This window comes from Delphinus delphis, chromosome 9, assembly GCF_949987515.2.
Source record: "Delphinus delphis chromosome 9, mDelDel1.2, whole genome shotgun sequence".
Taxonomy (NCBI): domain Eukaryota; kingdom Metazoa; phylum Chordata; class Mammalia; order Artiodactyla; family Delphinidae; genus Delphinus; species Delphinus delphis.
In genome coordinates, this window is record NC_082691.1 from 43394771 (window position 1) to 43411934 (window position 17164).

Genomic DNA, 17164 nt, shown 5'->3' on the forward strand with positions numbered 1-17164 from the left:
GCTAGTTACTTAGCTAACTTACCCAATATGGGTCAGGAAACAAGCTAAGTAATGGGGATGTGGAGATAAAACATGTATATATAACTGTGTAGTGGTTTGTCTTCTTTAGAAATCAATTGTTAGATCATATTCTAATTGTTAATGTTTCTAAGGATCCTAAATATATATAATCCACATTGCCATAAACATTTCATTGGGACTTCACTCTAGTGTTCCTTAACATAACTGGAATTGTTATAACAGGCATTTAGACTTATTTAAATAAGTTATGGACTGAATGTGCCCCTCCCCCATCCCCACCTCTGCCAATTCTCACATGTTGAAGCTCTGGTTCCCAGTATGGCTGTATTTGGAGTAAGGAAGTACTTAAGGTTAAATGAGGTCGTGAAGTTGGGAGTCCTGATCCGATAGGATTAGTGTCTTTATAAAAAGAGACCAGAGAGCTCACCTGCCCTCTTTCTATGTGTACTCACCTAGGAAAGACCATGTGAGGATGAAGCAAGGCCACCATCTGCAAGCCAGGAAGAGAGTCCTCACCAGAACCCAGAACCTGCTGAATCCTGATCTGGGACTTCCAGCCTCCAGAACTGTGAAAAAATACATTTCTGCTTTTGAAGCCAAGCAGCCTGAGGTATGTTGTTATGGCAACCTGAGCTATTACAATATGTTATATCCTATAAAAAAACTACATAATATGCAAAATTTGATTCAAAAAAAGTACCAGCTTAGTCATATAATGTGGGCAATCTTTTAGCATTATAACAAGATTTATGTGTATATACTTAGACATAAGTGTATAAACCCTAAAAATTTGATAAATTCATATGGCAGATTTTCCCTAAAGGAAATTTACAGTGATTTACTTTATTACTCATTGTCCATAAGCCAAGGGATACATACATATTTTAAAATATTTCTAAAAAGGAAAACTAGAGTTTTAAATGATTAAAGGTATCACAAATATAAATATTTAAAATGCCTGTTGGGTGGCTGAGTGTCCCTCTTCTCATACTCAGCAACTTATTTTAGAAATGAAAGTATTAAGAGATGAGATGACAGCACACTAGTAACTAAATAAACAGTCTACTGAAAAATATGGCCAAAAAGTTACTGAAAAATTGTAGAGAAGCAGTAAGATGCTTTTACACTTGTTCCATCGTAACTCAACGTAGAAAAGATAAAGCAGGATTTTCATGTTTTAGGGGAGCTGGAATAGTAGTTAATTACTTCACTTAAGCCAAAGTTTTCAAATTAAGCATGGCTAAGAATTTAGGGAAGAAAAATAATTAAACAGGAGGTAGCAGGTGGTAAATAAGGTGCTAACAACAAAGACTATGTTTTTGGGGAAGATAGTGAATTGAAAGAGGTATGACATAGGTAGTTCACAATAATTAAATGTGATATTCTGGGGTGAGACTGCTTGGGTTTGAAGTTTTGCTCTGCCAATTACACGCTCCATAACCTTGGTTAACTTATTTTCCCTAAGTCTCAGATTGATCATTGGTAACGTGAAGAAAAGTAATAACTATCTTATATGTTAATAGGGATGATTAGTGGTATAAAGAATACTGTTTAGCACAGTACCTACAACATAGTATATGTAATAGATTTTAATGATAATATGAATCATGTATTATTGTTTCTTTTCAAATGTGACACCGCTAATGTAACTCCAATCTAAGTGAATATGGGTATTTTGAAATAGAGTAGTATCTATTCCAAAAAATAGGAAAAAAATGGGAAAAAGTCAAATTAATCTTTGTATTTGCTTATTGCACAGGCCCTCCTCAGACTCTGACATGCCTACTCAGGCTTTTCTTTGGCTCAAACTCTGCTTCAAAATTCATCCAGGGAGTCTAGTCTGTGGGATATAGCTGTTTTCCTGATATCCATAGTTACATTATTTGAGGCTATACATCAATGACTTTTCTATCTTGCCTACTTGCAGTTTTCCCCATTTCAGCCTACTGTATCAGAGCTGCCAGCCTGTCCCACTGTCACACCTTTACTGAGCTCCTCAGATGCTTGTGATAAAACTATGGCTCCAGGCTAAGTATACAGATTTCATTCTCACAGGGAAGAAGTGTATGCTGGCATTCTCTTATAAGCCTTCCAAAGTTCTGCTTCCCATTTTAAGAAACTCTGCTTCTAATTTTAAGAAACTCTGCTTTAAATAACCAAAGACATCTGCCAAAAACATTGGCAGAAATCAGAAAATGGTATTTAATCTTGTGGCAGTAGTTGGTTTTCAGTGTTTTCACATGCAAGCATTTCCTGTTCATTTTTGAACTATGTTGGACTTTCTTTATATTAATTGGAATTCTGTTAAGGTCCTTGAAGAAGACAACAGGCTTGTAAGGGGAAAAGACTTTCAGTTTTTTTTTTTTTAAAGTCATCCACATGTGTTAACACTTGGGTTACAGATAAAATTCTGTCTCTTATTCTCAAATTTCAGTAAAGAATTTAAAAAAATATTTTAACGGTCTAACCTTTATATAAAAGTTTAAATCGCTCTTAAAAAATACAAATTCCAAACGCACGTTCCTATTTCATTTTCAATGACTTTATTGAGAACATTTTGCAAATTAGATTTTACAATTTAACATTTTACAATTAGAAATTTCATCTGCTACTACGTAAGTTGCAAACTTTTCAAAACACTACAGAAAATCCTTTATTTCTTTGGATTTTTCTGTTCCATGTTGAGCTCCTGAGATGTATTTTTTCTTTCAGCTTCATTTTCATCTTCCTGTGAAATAAATTTTAGAAAACATTAAAATATAAACTTCAGGGCATTTTATCACCTATACTTAATACACTTTAACTTCATTTCTCTGATGAATTAACTATCATGACTCCAGTAATCGTAGGGGGAAGGCTATAAACAAAATGGCACAATTATGCAACATTTAAACATTAACATTCTCAGTGGGTGCTGTTTTATACTACACATTGACTAAAAATTTCTGTATGTTTTTAAAAACAACTTATTTTATCAATGACTTAAGAATTACTTTTGAAAGCACCTGCTACTAAAAAGTGTCCTTTTTAGGGGGTCAACCAGATATTTTTACTTCACTATTTGATAAAAAACAGTAAATTTAACTTCTGAGACATTTTATGTACCCAGCATGGCATTTTGGTCTCATCCAGCATACTTTCTTGACAGGTCTGCCAATTTTCCAATTACTTGTGCCACCATGTTATCTGAAGATCAGTCAGTTCTAAAATAGGAAACTCTAAAATGGGCACGTGAGGCGACAGAATGCTTACATTCTACAGTTTCATTCTAAGTGGTGGCCTCATAATTCATAGCAGGTTCCTGTGGAACATGGTGAATAAATAAAGTGACATCATAATGTCTGCTTCCATAGGAATGAAGTGTATCTTGTGTTCAATATTAAATGGTGACCTCCAAAGTATAAATAATGAGAATCTGGAAAAATATTTCATCTTACATTTTATAACCCATCTCATCATATATGTTCCTTCAACAACACGTAAGTACAAAGCAGTCTTGCTTTTCTAATATTTCTGATAGGCCTGCCATTTTTATTAATGGAAGTAAAGAACACTGTCTAACTCTTTACTGAGTTAATTAAAGTATGAGTAGCTTAATTTCTTAAGTATCTCTGGACAGCAGTAATAACATCAATATTACTACACATCACCCTGCATCTCTGTATAAAAACCAAATTCAATTAAATAATTATTAAGCTTTGCTAACAAATAATTATTAAGTAAACTGACTTTATTAAGTAAATGAAAATCAAGGTGTATATATATAACAAATATATATTTGTTATATATATGTTAATATGTATAACATATTTATATAATGTTTATACATAACATATATATGTTAAGTGTCATATATATATATATATATATTTGTTTTCCACGAAAGACCACACCCTTGCCCATAAACATTAAGGTGGAGAAAGCTTCCTTTATATACATTGTCTCTAAATTTCAACAGCACCTGTGATTTAGCCTTTGTCAACACCAGGAAAGCAGAGAAATTATCAATATTATCAATCAACCTGAATCATTACAGATATGTTGGCTGCAAGGAATGGGGTTTCTGACTATCAATTTTGGCAATGTAATTTTAATATATTTATCTAAGCGCAATAGCCACTGTGTGCTGTTTAATTTTTTTTCCAATTTGTCTCTACTGAATAGAGATATTATGTTCAATTGACTCTTGAAAATCTATTAATGAAGGTAGTTTCCACTTTAAGAGTCTAAGATAAGAGTCTGTAGAGATTACACTTTAATTACAACCCAATAAAAAGCAAATCCTATTCCACACTTACCACTGTCGTCTTCTGTCAGTGAAACACTGACAGAAAGTGTTAAAACAGCAGGTAAAGGTGGCAAGAAATTTTTGTTAGGTAGCACTGAATTTGTTTATATGTTGTTCAAGGCAGGGCTTTATCTTCTTTATCTTATATTCCTAGTTGTTCAAGGCAGGGCACATTTAGTGTATGGGGGGGGGTCCAATAAATGTTTCCTGAACTATGTGAAACAGTGGAATAAAAGATGAGTAAAAGAGAGGTCTGTAATTTGGAAAAGCATAATATCCTTCCTTATCCAGTAGTTACACTTCTGAATTTACTAAAACATTATTGAAAACAGAAATAAGCAAAAATATTTGAAACATCATAAGCCAAACTCACCGTTATCGAATTCATATTCTTTAATTTTTGAAAAAAAGTGGAGGCTTTATCACGTGGACAGTCTGCTAAGTTCCCACAGCAATATGACTTACTGGTTTAACAAGCTTGGTTACCCTGATGATCCTGAGGACTAGGAAGTATCTATAATATTTACTTTCATAATTAACTAACATTCTTCATATAATGTCAGTCTTTTTGTTGTTGAATTTTTCTTAGTAATAAAGTATAGTTAATAAATGCATGCCTAATACTGCCTCCTGTTCAGGACAGGTACAAAAGTTTCTTTATGCAGAGAAAATGTCTTAAAATATCTTGCCTTTCTTTGCCTTTAAACTATTTGTGTAAGTTAACAAGATACAATCTCTTTCTTCCTTTGTATAAGAATAGCTGTGATCTGGATACAGAAAAGGATTATGGAGGGGCAGAGAAGGCATTTAATCCACTGCTAGAGTCCAACACATCATAATTGCTACGGTATAATATCATCAAAATAATAACAGCCAAAGACTTTAATCACTGTAAATAAAACACTGGAATTAGATATAATAATGCTCCAGAAAGGATTTTAGAAGTTGCTTTGTTTTTTTCCTTTTTTGGGGAGTGCTAATTTGTGTTTCTAAGTTTACACATCAATTTTTTTTTAACATCTTTATTGGAGTATAATTGCTTTACAATGGTGTGTTAGTTTCTGCTTTATAACAAAGTGAATCAGCTATACATATACATATATCCCCATATCCACTCCCTCTTGCGTCTCCCTCCCACCCTCCCTATCCCACCCCTCTAGGTGGTCACAAAGCACCGAGCTGATCTCCCTGTGCTATGTGGCTGCTTCCCACTAGCTATCTATATAACATCTGGTAGTGTATATATGTCCATGCCACTCTCTCACTTCGTCCCAGCCTACCCTTCCCCATCCCCGTGTCCTCAAGCCCATTCTCTATAGACATCAATTTTTATAAGAACTTTATAACCGTTCAAGATTAATACAATCATTAAAATACCTCAGGCAGCAAATCAAATATCATTCACAAGTGAATGCATAATGAATGAAACTGCAAAGAAAGGAAGTTTTTTTACCAAAGTATTTCTTCACTACTGGATATTAAAGGCAGGCAAAATTTTCTTCTGATAGATGGTAGGTTCTTGTCACTCTTTGCTAAGATAAGACATCTGTTTTTTTTCCCAGTGAAAGAAGACCCTTGCTACACGGATCATTTTCTTAGTGACAGCCCTGACAAGTTTGACATTTGTTTCATCAAGTGTTCTGAAGCAGCCAACAAGAAAATGTACCCTTTGGGGCTGCTGGAAAGCAGACAGGTTTACCTCTTAATGTTTAAGCTTGTTAATTCATACTCCAGAAAACATGTTGATTATAGCAACCTTGCAGATCTGCTAGTTACATGTGGAATTTCAGGAATACGCACATAACAATAACGCTCATAATGCCACACAGTTAAAAGTGGTTCCTTGGCCTTCCTGCTCTTTGGACACTGACAGCATTGCTGTAGTGAGGAGAATGAAAATTTCTAAGCACACATGGACCATGTAATTATGGGCTAATGCTCCAGGTGGCAACATGAGACTAAAAGAGTTATTATAACAGAGAAGTAAGTAACAATACTGCCATTTTTATCTAAACTAGATTCCTTTTACCACCAAGTAAAACCCACAGAGTCTGTTTAAATCCTACTCAGCTTGCAACATCAATCTGGAAGAGAAGGCCCTCTATTTTTCCTTATTTACAAATTTGACTCATAACAGTTCAAAGAATTGATGTCAATTAATAAAACCTATCCACTCCTGCTTTTCCCTTCTCTTGAGGTAACCGACTCCAAACAAAGAGCAATTATTTTAGCAGCTGGAATTTCTACTGCTCAGGTAATATTTGGACTCAAATTAGTCTATGAATACAGCTGACTCTGTATTTACCCTACAGACTGTCAAGTTGTAAATTATTTCTTTTAAAGGTTGGATTATACAAAGGGACACACTTTCCCCATTATTTCATTATATCTTTAAAGATGACTTTATGAGTACCTTTAGAGTGGAGAAATCTGTCAAACATTACCTTAACCAAATGATGAAGGTTAACATTACCAGTAATACATATTAACATTAACTCTTTGGTAAGATGCACTAAAAAGGGCACATTAATTCTGGTCTGTGGTATCCTTCCCAATAATGCATGAACCTAAATCTAATAAGGAGAAAACATCAGATAAACACTCTATAAAATAATTGAACAGTAGAAGATAATAACACTACAGGAAGCTGGATGAAGGGCAAATGGGAATTATCTGTGCTGTTTTTGCAACTTTTTGTAAGTTTAAAATTATTTCAAAATAAAAAGATTTAAAAAAACAAAATAGAAATGACTATTTAATGAAAGTTTTCTAAATTCAAAGTAAGTGTGATTGTATGCACAAAGAGTTTATGTGGAAGAAAATTCAAGGTAACTGTCACCTCTATATTAAAAATACACGCTAAAATAAACTGTTTGCTTTCCATTTTTCTATTTAAAATTCCTTAAGTACCTCAAATGTTTATAATGGTGATGATATTAGTTTTTATTTTCTTGTCTGTGCTTCCATGCATTTATCTTACATTTCTACTCTGAGCACAGATTACTTTCACAATTAGAAAACATAAGCTTTATTTCCAGAAATAAGTAAGCATAATGGGAGTCTGTTTTCAAAGAGAATGATGTCAGTTGTTTTTACTTTACAGAATTTGCTATTCACAGCAGATAAAGACACATGGTGGTACAAACAGTAAAATAAAGTGAGAAGGTACAACTAAGTACTAACTTAAAATATTTCTATTTTCTTATGATATTTTCTTTAGATTTTAAATATTCCTTTAATCAGAGAAAAGTTACTGTAATTGGATTCAAATTAATAGTTGAAATTATCTGTATGCTTTGATAATGGTCCTTTAAAACTGTAGTATATACACAGCTTTTGGTGAAAAATATGAAGACACACTTAACCTGTTCTGTTAGTTGTAGACTAAGTATAGAAAAGCAATATATAATATATTGTTCTGATCTGAGGTCAAAAACTACGCTCTTTTATTCATTTAAAACATAAACCAGAGGGACTTCCCTGGTGACACAGCGGTTAGGAATCCGCCTGCCAACGCAGGGGACACGGGTTCGAGCCCTGGTCCAGGAAGATCCCACATGCTGTGAAGCAACTAAGCCCGTGCGCCACAACTCCTGAGCCTGTGCTCTAGAGCCGGCGAGCCACAACTACTGAGCCTGCGTGCTGCAACTACTGAAGCCTGCGTGCCTAGAGCCTGTGCTCCACAACAAGAGACGCCACAGCAATGAGAAGCACACATACTGCAACGAAGAGTAGCTCCCGCTCACCGCAACTAGAGAAAGCCCATGTACAGCAAAAAAGACCCAACGCAGCCAAAAATAAATTAAACTTAAAAAAAAAAAGTATACCAGATATAACTCTCAATGGCATTTAAGATTGTGCTTTTAATAAAGAAAATATGCTAGTGCTGCACAATAAGGAAAAAAATTTTCTTAACTGGAAAAATACAATAATGAAAATGTTTTAGGCAAAAATGAGCATGTTGCATGCTTCAGACTAAAATTAATTAGAGTTTTTAACATTTTACAATTCCACTCTAATTCTTTAAGTGGTGCATTTACTTCATAGTAATAAACACTTGGATCATTAAGTGCAAAATGTGTGTGATGTGCTACATTTAACAACCTTTGGCCCTTTTTTCTGTACTTCTGTATTCAGTTTTCCAATGCATTGAATAAGCAATTGAAGACCACAATTAAATTTCCTGATGTTGCATATTTGAGATTCTTATTTCATTTAATACAAAAGGCAATTAATCTACCATTTTACAACTGAATCTCAACTTCAGTGGGCCATGAGAGATGCTGAAATGAACTTACAAGAAATGCTTAATTAAATTCACAGTAAAAAGCGTAAGAGGTTCTTATGACAGAAGTTGCATATTTAATTAGAAAGTCTAGGACTTCCCTGGTGGCGCAGTGGTTAAGAATCCACCTGCCAATGCCGGGGACAAGGGTTCAAGGGTTGATCCCACAAGAGCAACTAAGCTCATGCACCACAACTACTGAGCCTGCACTCTAGAGCCCGTGAGCCACAACTACTGAGCCCACGTGCCACAACTACTGAAGCCCGCGCTCCTAGAGCCTGTGCTCCACAACAAGAGAAGCCACTGCAATGAGAAGCCTGAGTACCTCAACGAATAGTAGTCCCTGCTTGCTGCAACTAGAGAAAGGATGCGTGCAGCAATGAAGACCCAACACAGCCAAAACTAAATAAAATAGATACATTAAAAAAAAAAAACTCTAGGGCTACTGTAAAATTCAAGTAACCTGGGATGTTCTTAGTAAACCTAGCTCAAACACATAAGTCGATAAACAAAATGGAGCTATTTTGTAAATTTCTACCTTTTTTCTCTACTTAGTGACTCAAAAGATAGTTAATCAAAGAAATATCCCATTACCTAACATTACAGAATCACGGCCTTTTATTTTAATAGCAAGTAGATAAAGGACAGTAATAAATTTCTAATTTCACGTATGAGTATATATGAATAATTCTTTTTCATTTGTTGAGCAATCACTTACCTCTCAATTTGTGATTCTGGAGCAGATCTAGTAAAGTAGGTTTGCTTTTCTAAGTCTTTAGTTCCTCCTGTTACTTTTTACTTCTTTGTGGTGGCTTTTGGTGGCATGGAAATGGGACAGTTAAAAATAAGACTTTGGGTTTCCCATGTATGATTTCAGATCAAGAGAGAATCTCTATGACCTGAGAAGGAAGGCCCTAAGGATTGGTACAGTCATCTAGGGAGGGCATATTAATAGGAATGGAAAGGAAGAACAGTGAGTGGAAGGTAAGACTCTGGCAAAATAGGATTGGAAAAAAGAAAATGAATGATGGATGATAAGTGTGAGTTAGGTTAGACACTTAATGAGCATAAACCTAATTCTATAAGCTTATATCTTCTCATAAATATGAAGAAAAGCATAACTTTCATAATATGAAGTTTTAGGTATTTAAGATACGTTTAAGATATGGTGCTAACCTGCTGGGGCTAAGAATACCATCACACTCTTTTCTTCTCTGACAGATGAGTTTCTGTATAAGGCTTATGTTTGATAACCCCTACGGAACTTATGGTCTTAAAGATAAAAATATTTTCCTTCTCTGGCAGACTATCTAATATCTAGGAAATAAGCATAGAAGTGTATGCTGGAAATGAACATTAGAGGCCCCTAACTTTCCATCATATGTAACACTTTGGTTTAAAAGATATTACCTGCTTTTGATGAAATGTACAGTGTGGGGAATATAGTCAATAACTATGTAATATCTTTGTATGCTAACATACATAACCAGGCTTATCATGGTGATCACCTTGAAATATATAGAAATACTGAATGTTATGCAACAGGAACTAACAGTATTGGACATCAATTAAATTTCAAAAACAAACTCATAGAAAAAGAGATCAGATTTGGGTTAGGGGGTGGGGTGAGGAGAAGTGAATGGGGAGGAAACTGGATGAAGGTAGTCAAAAGGTACAAACTTCCACTTATAAGATAAATAAGCACTAGGGATGTAATGTACAACATGATAACTATAATTAACACTGTATGTTATATATGTAAGCTGTTAAGAGAGTAAACCATAAGAGTTCTCATCACAAGAAAAATTTTTTTTCTATTTAATTTTGTGTGTATATGAGATAGATGTTCACTTAAACTTGTGATAATTACTTCACGATGTATATAAATCAAATCATTTTGCTGTATACCTTAAACATATAGACTGCTGTGTGTCAATTATATCTCAATTAAACTGGAAGAAAAAATGCTACCTGCTTTTGAAGTTGGTGGGTAGTCAGTACTGACTCTAGAGAAAAATAAAACAAATAAAACCCCTCAAATTCTATAAGGGGGCAATATAAGTATATTTTCAAATGAGAATAGCATAAGTCCAATGTATATGAATTAAAAGATTATGGTATATTAAGAAATAACATTTAAAGAGGCTCTTTAGAAAATATTTTTGCATAAATCATCTATTCACTAAATGTAACATTTCAAAAATCCTAAATGTACTAATATTTGAAGACAATACATATGAACCTCTACTTTTCCCACAGGTACTCAAGGAGAAGAAGAGACATTTCTAAATTTATGTTGTTTTATTTTTTGTTCTAAACATACACATACAGGTTTAAATTCCCAGGAGTTAAAAAAATTCCATCAAGCAAAAATGAGGCAGAAATAAAGTCTAAAAATGTTTTAAGATATGCAAGCTCACCAGTCGAATTATAGTTCCACAGCTAAGAAATTTCTAGGTTGTATAAAAATCAGTGATTGGCTCATTAAAATTTCCAGTCATACATGCACTGTTTTATGACTAGAAATTATTCAGCAATAACTGAGTTCATTATACAAGCTGGAAAATACTTATAGGTAGCATATTTTATTTATTTATTAATATAAGCAACAGCCATTGATACTGGAACTGGCCATTGTGGAAGAAGTGCCCTCTTCAATAGGATGTGATAGCATTTTGTTTATCCTTCACAATACAATGAGGACTTTAATGGAACATAGATTTAAAAGGCATTTTATATATATTAAAAGAATTTGGGTGAAGGAGATCAAGATGGCGGAGTAGAGGGATATGGAGCTCACCTCCTCTCACAAATACATCAAAAATACACCTACATGTGGAATAATTCTCACAGAATACATACTGCAAAGCTTGCAGAAGATCTCATACAACCAAAGCTGCTGGAAAGATGCCTACATAACCAGTAAGACAAAGGGAAAAGGGAGAAGAGGAGGAATAGGGACAGGACCTGCACCCCTGGGAACCTCCTTCACCAGCTGGGAAATGTGCTGAAACACACAGGGAGCTTCAGAGGCTGGGGAGGAGAGTGTGGGAGCTGGCCTGCAGCCCCCCAGGGTAGAGAGACCAGCACAGCCGGAGACACGCGCCTCCTGGTGTGTGCAGTGGCTAGGTGCTGAAACTTGGGCTTCAGCAGACAGACCTAGGGAGAAGAACCAGTTTGGCTGTGGGGAGACAGCCCGAAGGTCCTGGAGTGGGCCTGGGCCACAACAGGGGGCACGCACAGGATGGAGGGCAGATCTTTCATAGGAGCCCCACTGTCAACTCAGTAAGGGAGAGGTGTGGATCTACCATAGCATCCTCATTATCAGTGTGCTCACAGCAGGGCATAGCTTCTGCCACCATGGGTTTTGCGAATTTCGTGCACACTCAAGTGGAGGCAGGGCTGAAATCTGAACTGATTATTAGCGCTCCTGTAGTGGAGGTGGCCCCTGAGTGCAGCAGCAGCAACAGTGATTTCTGTGGGCACAAACCAGGTGACAGGCAGCATCACAGAGTCACACATCCTGGCAGAAGTCTCCTGGGGAAGAACACACAGTGGCTCCTTTCCCAGAGGGAGCACTCCAGTCCCACCTATCTCACACCACAGCTCAGAATTGGATCTGGAGCCTCTATTCCAACAACTGGGGAGCAGACTCTAACCCCAACAGGGCTGTGAGAACCACAGGGCAAAGAGGAGGCCCTGCCCAACATCCAGCACAGGCTCTGGTCACCAAAACACCAAACACACCCATCTATCAAGGAGACAAGGGCCAGCACACCCCGAGGAAAGACTTGGCAAGCAGCCATACCAAAAACAACCCTGGTACCAACAATACTGGACTCACATGGTCTACACAGGGTCACTCACACATAAAAACAGCCCTTTAAAACTACAGTAGATAACTGTTTCTCCTAAATTCATAGAGTCAGAGAAATATAAGTAAAATGAAAAAGTAGAGGAACTACTGCCAATTTAAAAGACAATAGAATCCCCCTAAATGAACAAACAATGATACAGACCTCACCAGTCTACCAGACCCTGATTTCAAAAAGGAGGTAATAAAAATGCTGAAGGAATTAAGAAAGACTATCAATAGAAATGTAGATCACTGTAACAAGGAACTAGAAACCATAAAGAGGAGCCAATCAAAATTAGACAACTCAATTTCTGAGGTGAAAACTGAGCTAAAGGCAAAAAATAGCAAACTAAAGAATGTAGAAGAATGAATAAGTGATCTGGAAGACAGAATAACAGAAATCACCCAATCAGAACAGCAGACAGACAAATTTAAAAAATAAAAGCAATATATGAGATCTATGGGATAATACAAAGCATGCCAATCTACACATAACAGGAATTCCAGAAGGAGAAGAAAGAGAAAAGGGGATCAAAAATATATTTGAAAAAATTATGGCTGACAACTTCCGAAACCTAAAGAAGGAAACAGATATCCAGGTACAGGAAGCACAGAAGGTCTCAAACAAGATGAACCCAAACAGCCCTACTGTAAGACATATGGTAATTAAAGTGGCGAAAGTTAAAGAGAGGATTATAAAGGCAGCAAGAGAAAAACAGTGAGTTACAGTGGAACTCCCACAAGGCTATCAGCTGTTTTCTCTACAGAACTTTGCAGGCCCGGAGGGAGTGACGAGATATAGTCAAAGTCCTGAAAGGGAAAAGCATGCAACCTAGGATACCAGGCAAGATTATCATTTAGAACAGAAGGAGAGAGAAAGAATTTCTCAGACAAGCAAAAACTAAAAGCATATAGCAATGGTAAACCAATCCTAAAAGAAATATTGAAAGGTCTTCTCTAAATAGAAAAGAAGTAAGAATCTACAGGAAAGGGAAAGTCACAACAGGAAAGACAAATTTATAAAAGGATTGAAGATCCCTTAAATAAGCCAGTACATAGAATAAAAATGAAAAAAAATCAGTGAAGGCGATTATAACTACAATGAACAGCCAAAGGATAAACATGAAGATGTAAAATAGGACATCGAAATCACAAAATGTCAGGGAGGGAAGTAAGAAAAGGTAGACCTTTTAGAATGTTTGTTTATATGACTACCAGTCTAAAGCAAGTAGGTATAGTTATGGGTTAGCATACTTGAAAACCAGGATAACAAATCAAAAACATACAACAGCTTCACAAAAACCAAAAAGAAAGGAACTCTAGCATAATACAAAAGAAAACCATCAAACCATAAAAGGAAAATCAAAAGGAAGACAGGGACAAAGAAAAACTACAAAATCAACTGGAAAACAAGGTTTAAAATGACAAATACATAATCATCAATAAGTACTTTAAATGTCAACTGACTAAATGCTCCAATCAAGAGAGAGAGTGGCAGATTGGATAATAGAATAAGGACCTACAATATGCTGCCTACAAGAGATATACTTTAGGGAAAAAGACACACATAGATTGAAAGTGAGGGGATGGAAAAAGGTATTTCATGCAAATGGAAATGACAAGAAAGCTAAGGTAGCAATAGTCATATCAGACAAAATAGACTTTAAAATAAAGACCAGGGACTTCCCTCATGGTGCAGTGGTTAAGAATCTGCCTGCCAATGCAGGGGACACAGGTTTGAGCCCTGGTCCAGGAATATCCCACATGCCATGGAGCAACTAAGTCTGTGAGCCACAACCACTGAGCCTGCGCTCTAGAGCCCGTGATCCACAACTACCGAGCCCGTGCGCCACAACTACTGAAGCCTGCACACCCCAGAGCCCATGCACCACAACTACTGAGCCCACACGCAACAACTACTGATGCCCGCATGCTCTAGGGCCTGCATGCCGCAACAACTGTGCCCGCGTGCCTAGACCCCATGCTCTCCAACAAGAGAAGCCACCACAGTGAGAAGCCTGTGCACTGCAAGAAAGAGTAGAACCCGCTCAATATGGCTAGAGAAAGCCTGTGCACAGCAACAAAGACCCAACGTAGCCAAAAATAAATAAATTAAAAAATAAATAAAATAAAACAAAGGCCATAAAGAAAGACAAAGAAGGACACTACATAATGATAAAAAGATCAATACAAGAAGAAGATATCATACTTGTTAACATATATGCGCCCAACAGAGAAGTACCTAAATACATAAAATAAATACTAACAGACATAAAGGGAGAAATTGATGGGAATACAATAATAGTAGGAGACTTTAACACTCCACTGACATCAATGGACAGATCTTCCAGACAGAAAATCAATAAGGCAACAGAGATACTAAATGACACAATAAAACAGTTAGACTTAGTTGATATCTATAGGACATTACATCCAAAAAACCCAGAATACACATTCTTTTCAAGTGTATATGCAACATTCTCTAGGATACACCACATACTAGGCCACAAAACAAACCTCCACAAATTTAAAAGGATAGAAATTTCAAGCATCTTTTTTGACCATAGTGGAATGAAAATAGAAATCAATCACAGAAAGAGAAATGAGAACAAAAAATGATTACATGGAGACCAAACAACACACTGCTAAAAAACCAGTGGGTCAACAATGAAATAAAAAAAATACCTCAAGATAAAAGACAATAAAAACACAACCATACAAAATCAATGGGACACAGCAAAAGAAGTTCTAAGAGAGAAGTTCATAGAAATACAGGCCTTTCTCAGAAAATAAGAAAAATCCCAAATAAACACCCTAAACTACTACCTAAAAGAATTAGAAAAAGAAAAACAAACAAAATCTACAGTCAGTGGAAGGAAGGAAATAATAAAGATCAGAGAGAAATAAATAAAAGAGATTAAAAAACAATAGAAAAAATCAATAAAACCAAGAGCTGGTTCTTTGACAGGATAAATAAAATCAACAAACCTCTGGCTAGGCTCACCAAGAAGAAAAGAGAGAGGACCCAAATAAATTAAGAACTGAAGAAGGAGAAATAACAATGAATAATGCATAAATATTGATACAAAAATCATAAGAAAATATTATAAAGTTACATGCCAACAAAATGGACAACCCAGAAGGAATGGACAAGTTTCTAGAAACATACAGTCTGACAAAACTGAATCAAGAAAAAACAGATAATTTGAACAGACCAATCACTAGAAGTAAAATACAATCTGTAATTTTTTTAAAAGTCCCTGCAAATAAAAGTCCAGGACTGGATGGCTTCACTGAGGAATTCTACCAAACATACAAAGAAGAACTTATACTTCTTAAACTCTTTCTTAAACTCTTCCAAAAGACTGAAGAGGAGGGAACACTCCCAAAGTCATTCTATGAAGCCACCATCACCCTGATACCAAAAAGACAGACACTAAGAAAATTACAGGCCAATATCTTTGATGAATATAGATGCAAAAATCCTCAACAAAATATTAGCAAACTGAATCCAACAATTCATAAAAAGAATCATACACCATGATCAAGTTGGATTCATTCTAGGGTCACAAAGATGGTTCAACATACACAAATCAATCAATGTGATAGACCACATCAACAAAAGACACAAACCACATGATCATCTCAATAGATGGCAGAAAAAGCATATGATAAAATTCAACATCCATTCATGATAAAAACTCTTGCCAAACTGGGTACAGAGGGAACATATCTCAACACAATAAAAGCCATTTGTGACAAACCCACAGCCAACATAATACTCAATGGTGAAAAGCTGAATGCCTTCCCACTAAATTCTGGGACAAGACAAGGACACCCACTCTCACCACTTCTATTCAACATTGTATTGGAAGTCCTAGCCACAGCAATCAGACAAGAAAAAGAAACAAAATGTATCTAAGTCAAAAGGGAAGAGGTAAAATTGTCATTATATGCAGATGACATGATACTCTATGTAGAAAACCCTAAAGACTCCATACAAAAACTATTAGAAGTGATAGATGAATTCAGCAAGGTAGCAGGATACAAGATTAATATACAGAAATCTGTTGCATTTCTTTGCATTAACAATGAAATATCAGGAAGTACAAAAGAAAAAGCCCTGTTCAAAATTGCATTAAAAACAAACAAACAAAGAAAAGAAAACCTAGGGATAAACCTGACCAAGCAGGTGAAAGACTTATACTCTGAGAACTATAAAACATTGATAAAAGAAATCAAAGATGGTTCAAGGAAATGGAAAGATATCCCATGCTCTTGGATTGGAAGAATTAACATAGTTAAAATGGCCATATTACCAAAAGCAATCTACAGGTTTAATGTTATCCCTATCAATTTACCCATGACATTTTTCACAGAACTAAACAAATAATTGTAATATTTATATGCAATCACTAAAGACCCAGAATTGCCAAAGCAATTCTGAGAGAGAAGAACAAAGCTGGAGGTATAACCCTTCCAGACTTCAGATAATACTATAAAGCTACAGTAATCAAAACAGCATGGTACGGGCACAAAAACAGACATATGGATCAATGGAGCAGATTAGAGAGCCCAGAAATAAATTAATGGTCAATTAATCTTCAACAAAGTAGGCAAAAATATATAATGGAGAAAAGACAGTTTCTTCAGCAAGTGGTGTTGGGAAAGCTAGACAGCCACATGTTAATCAATGAAGTTAGAACACTCCCTC

At 35.7% G+C, this 17164-nt stretch overlaps 1 protein-coding gene across 5 annotated transcripts in view; it reads right to left on the reverse strand.

Moving 5' to 3' along the window:
- Positions 1-2547: 2547 nt before the first annotated feature.
- The window catches only part of PHF14 (PHD finger protein 14), a 199592-nt gene continuing 184975 nt past the window's right edge, over positions 2548-17164 (reverse strand). For all 5 annotated transcript variants that reach the window (XM_060020451.1, XM_060020449.1, XM_060020447.1 and 2 more), the window contains one exon: positions 2548-2749. In XM_060020451.1, the coding sequence (XP_059876434.1) occupies positions 2675-2749 (75 nt within the window). In that variant the 3' untranslated portion in view covers positions 2548-2674. The remainder of the gene's footprint in view (positions 2750-17164) is intronic.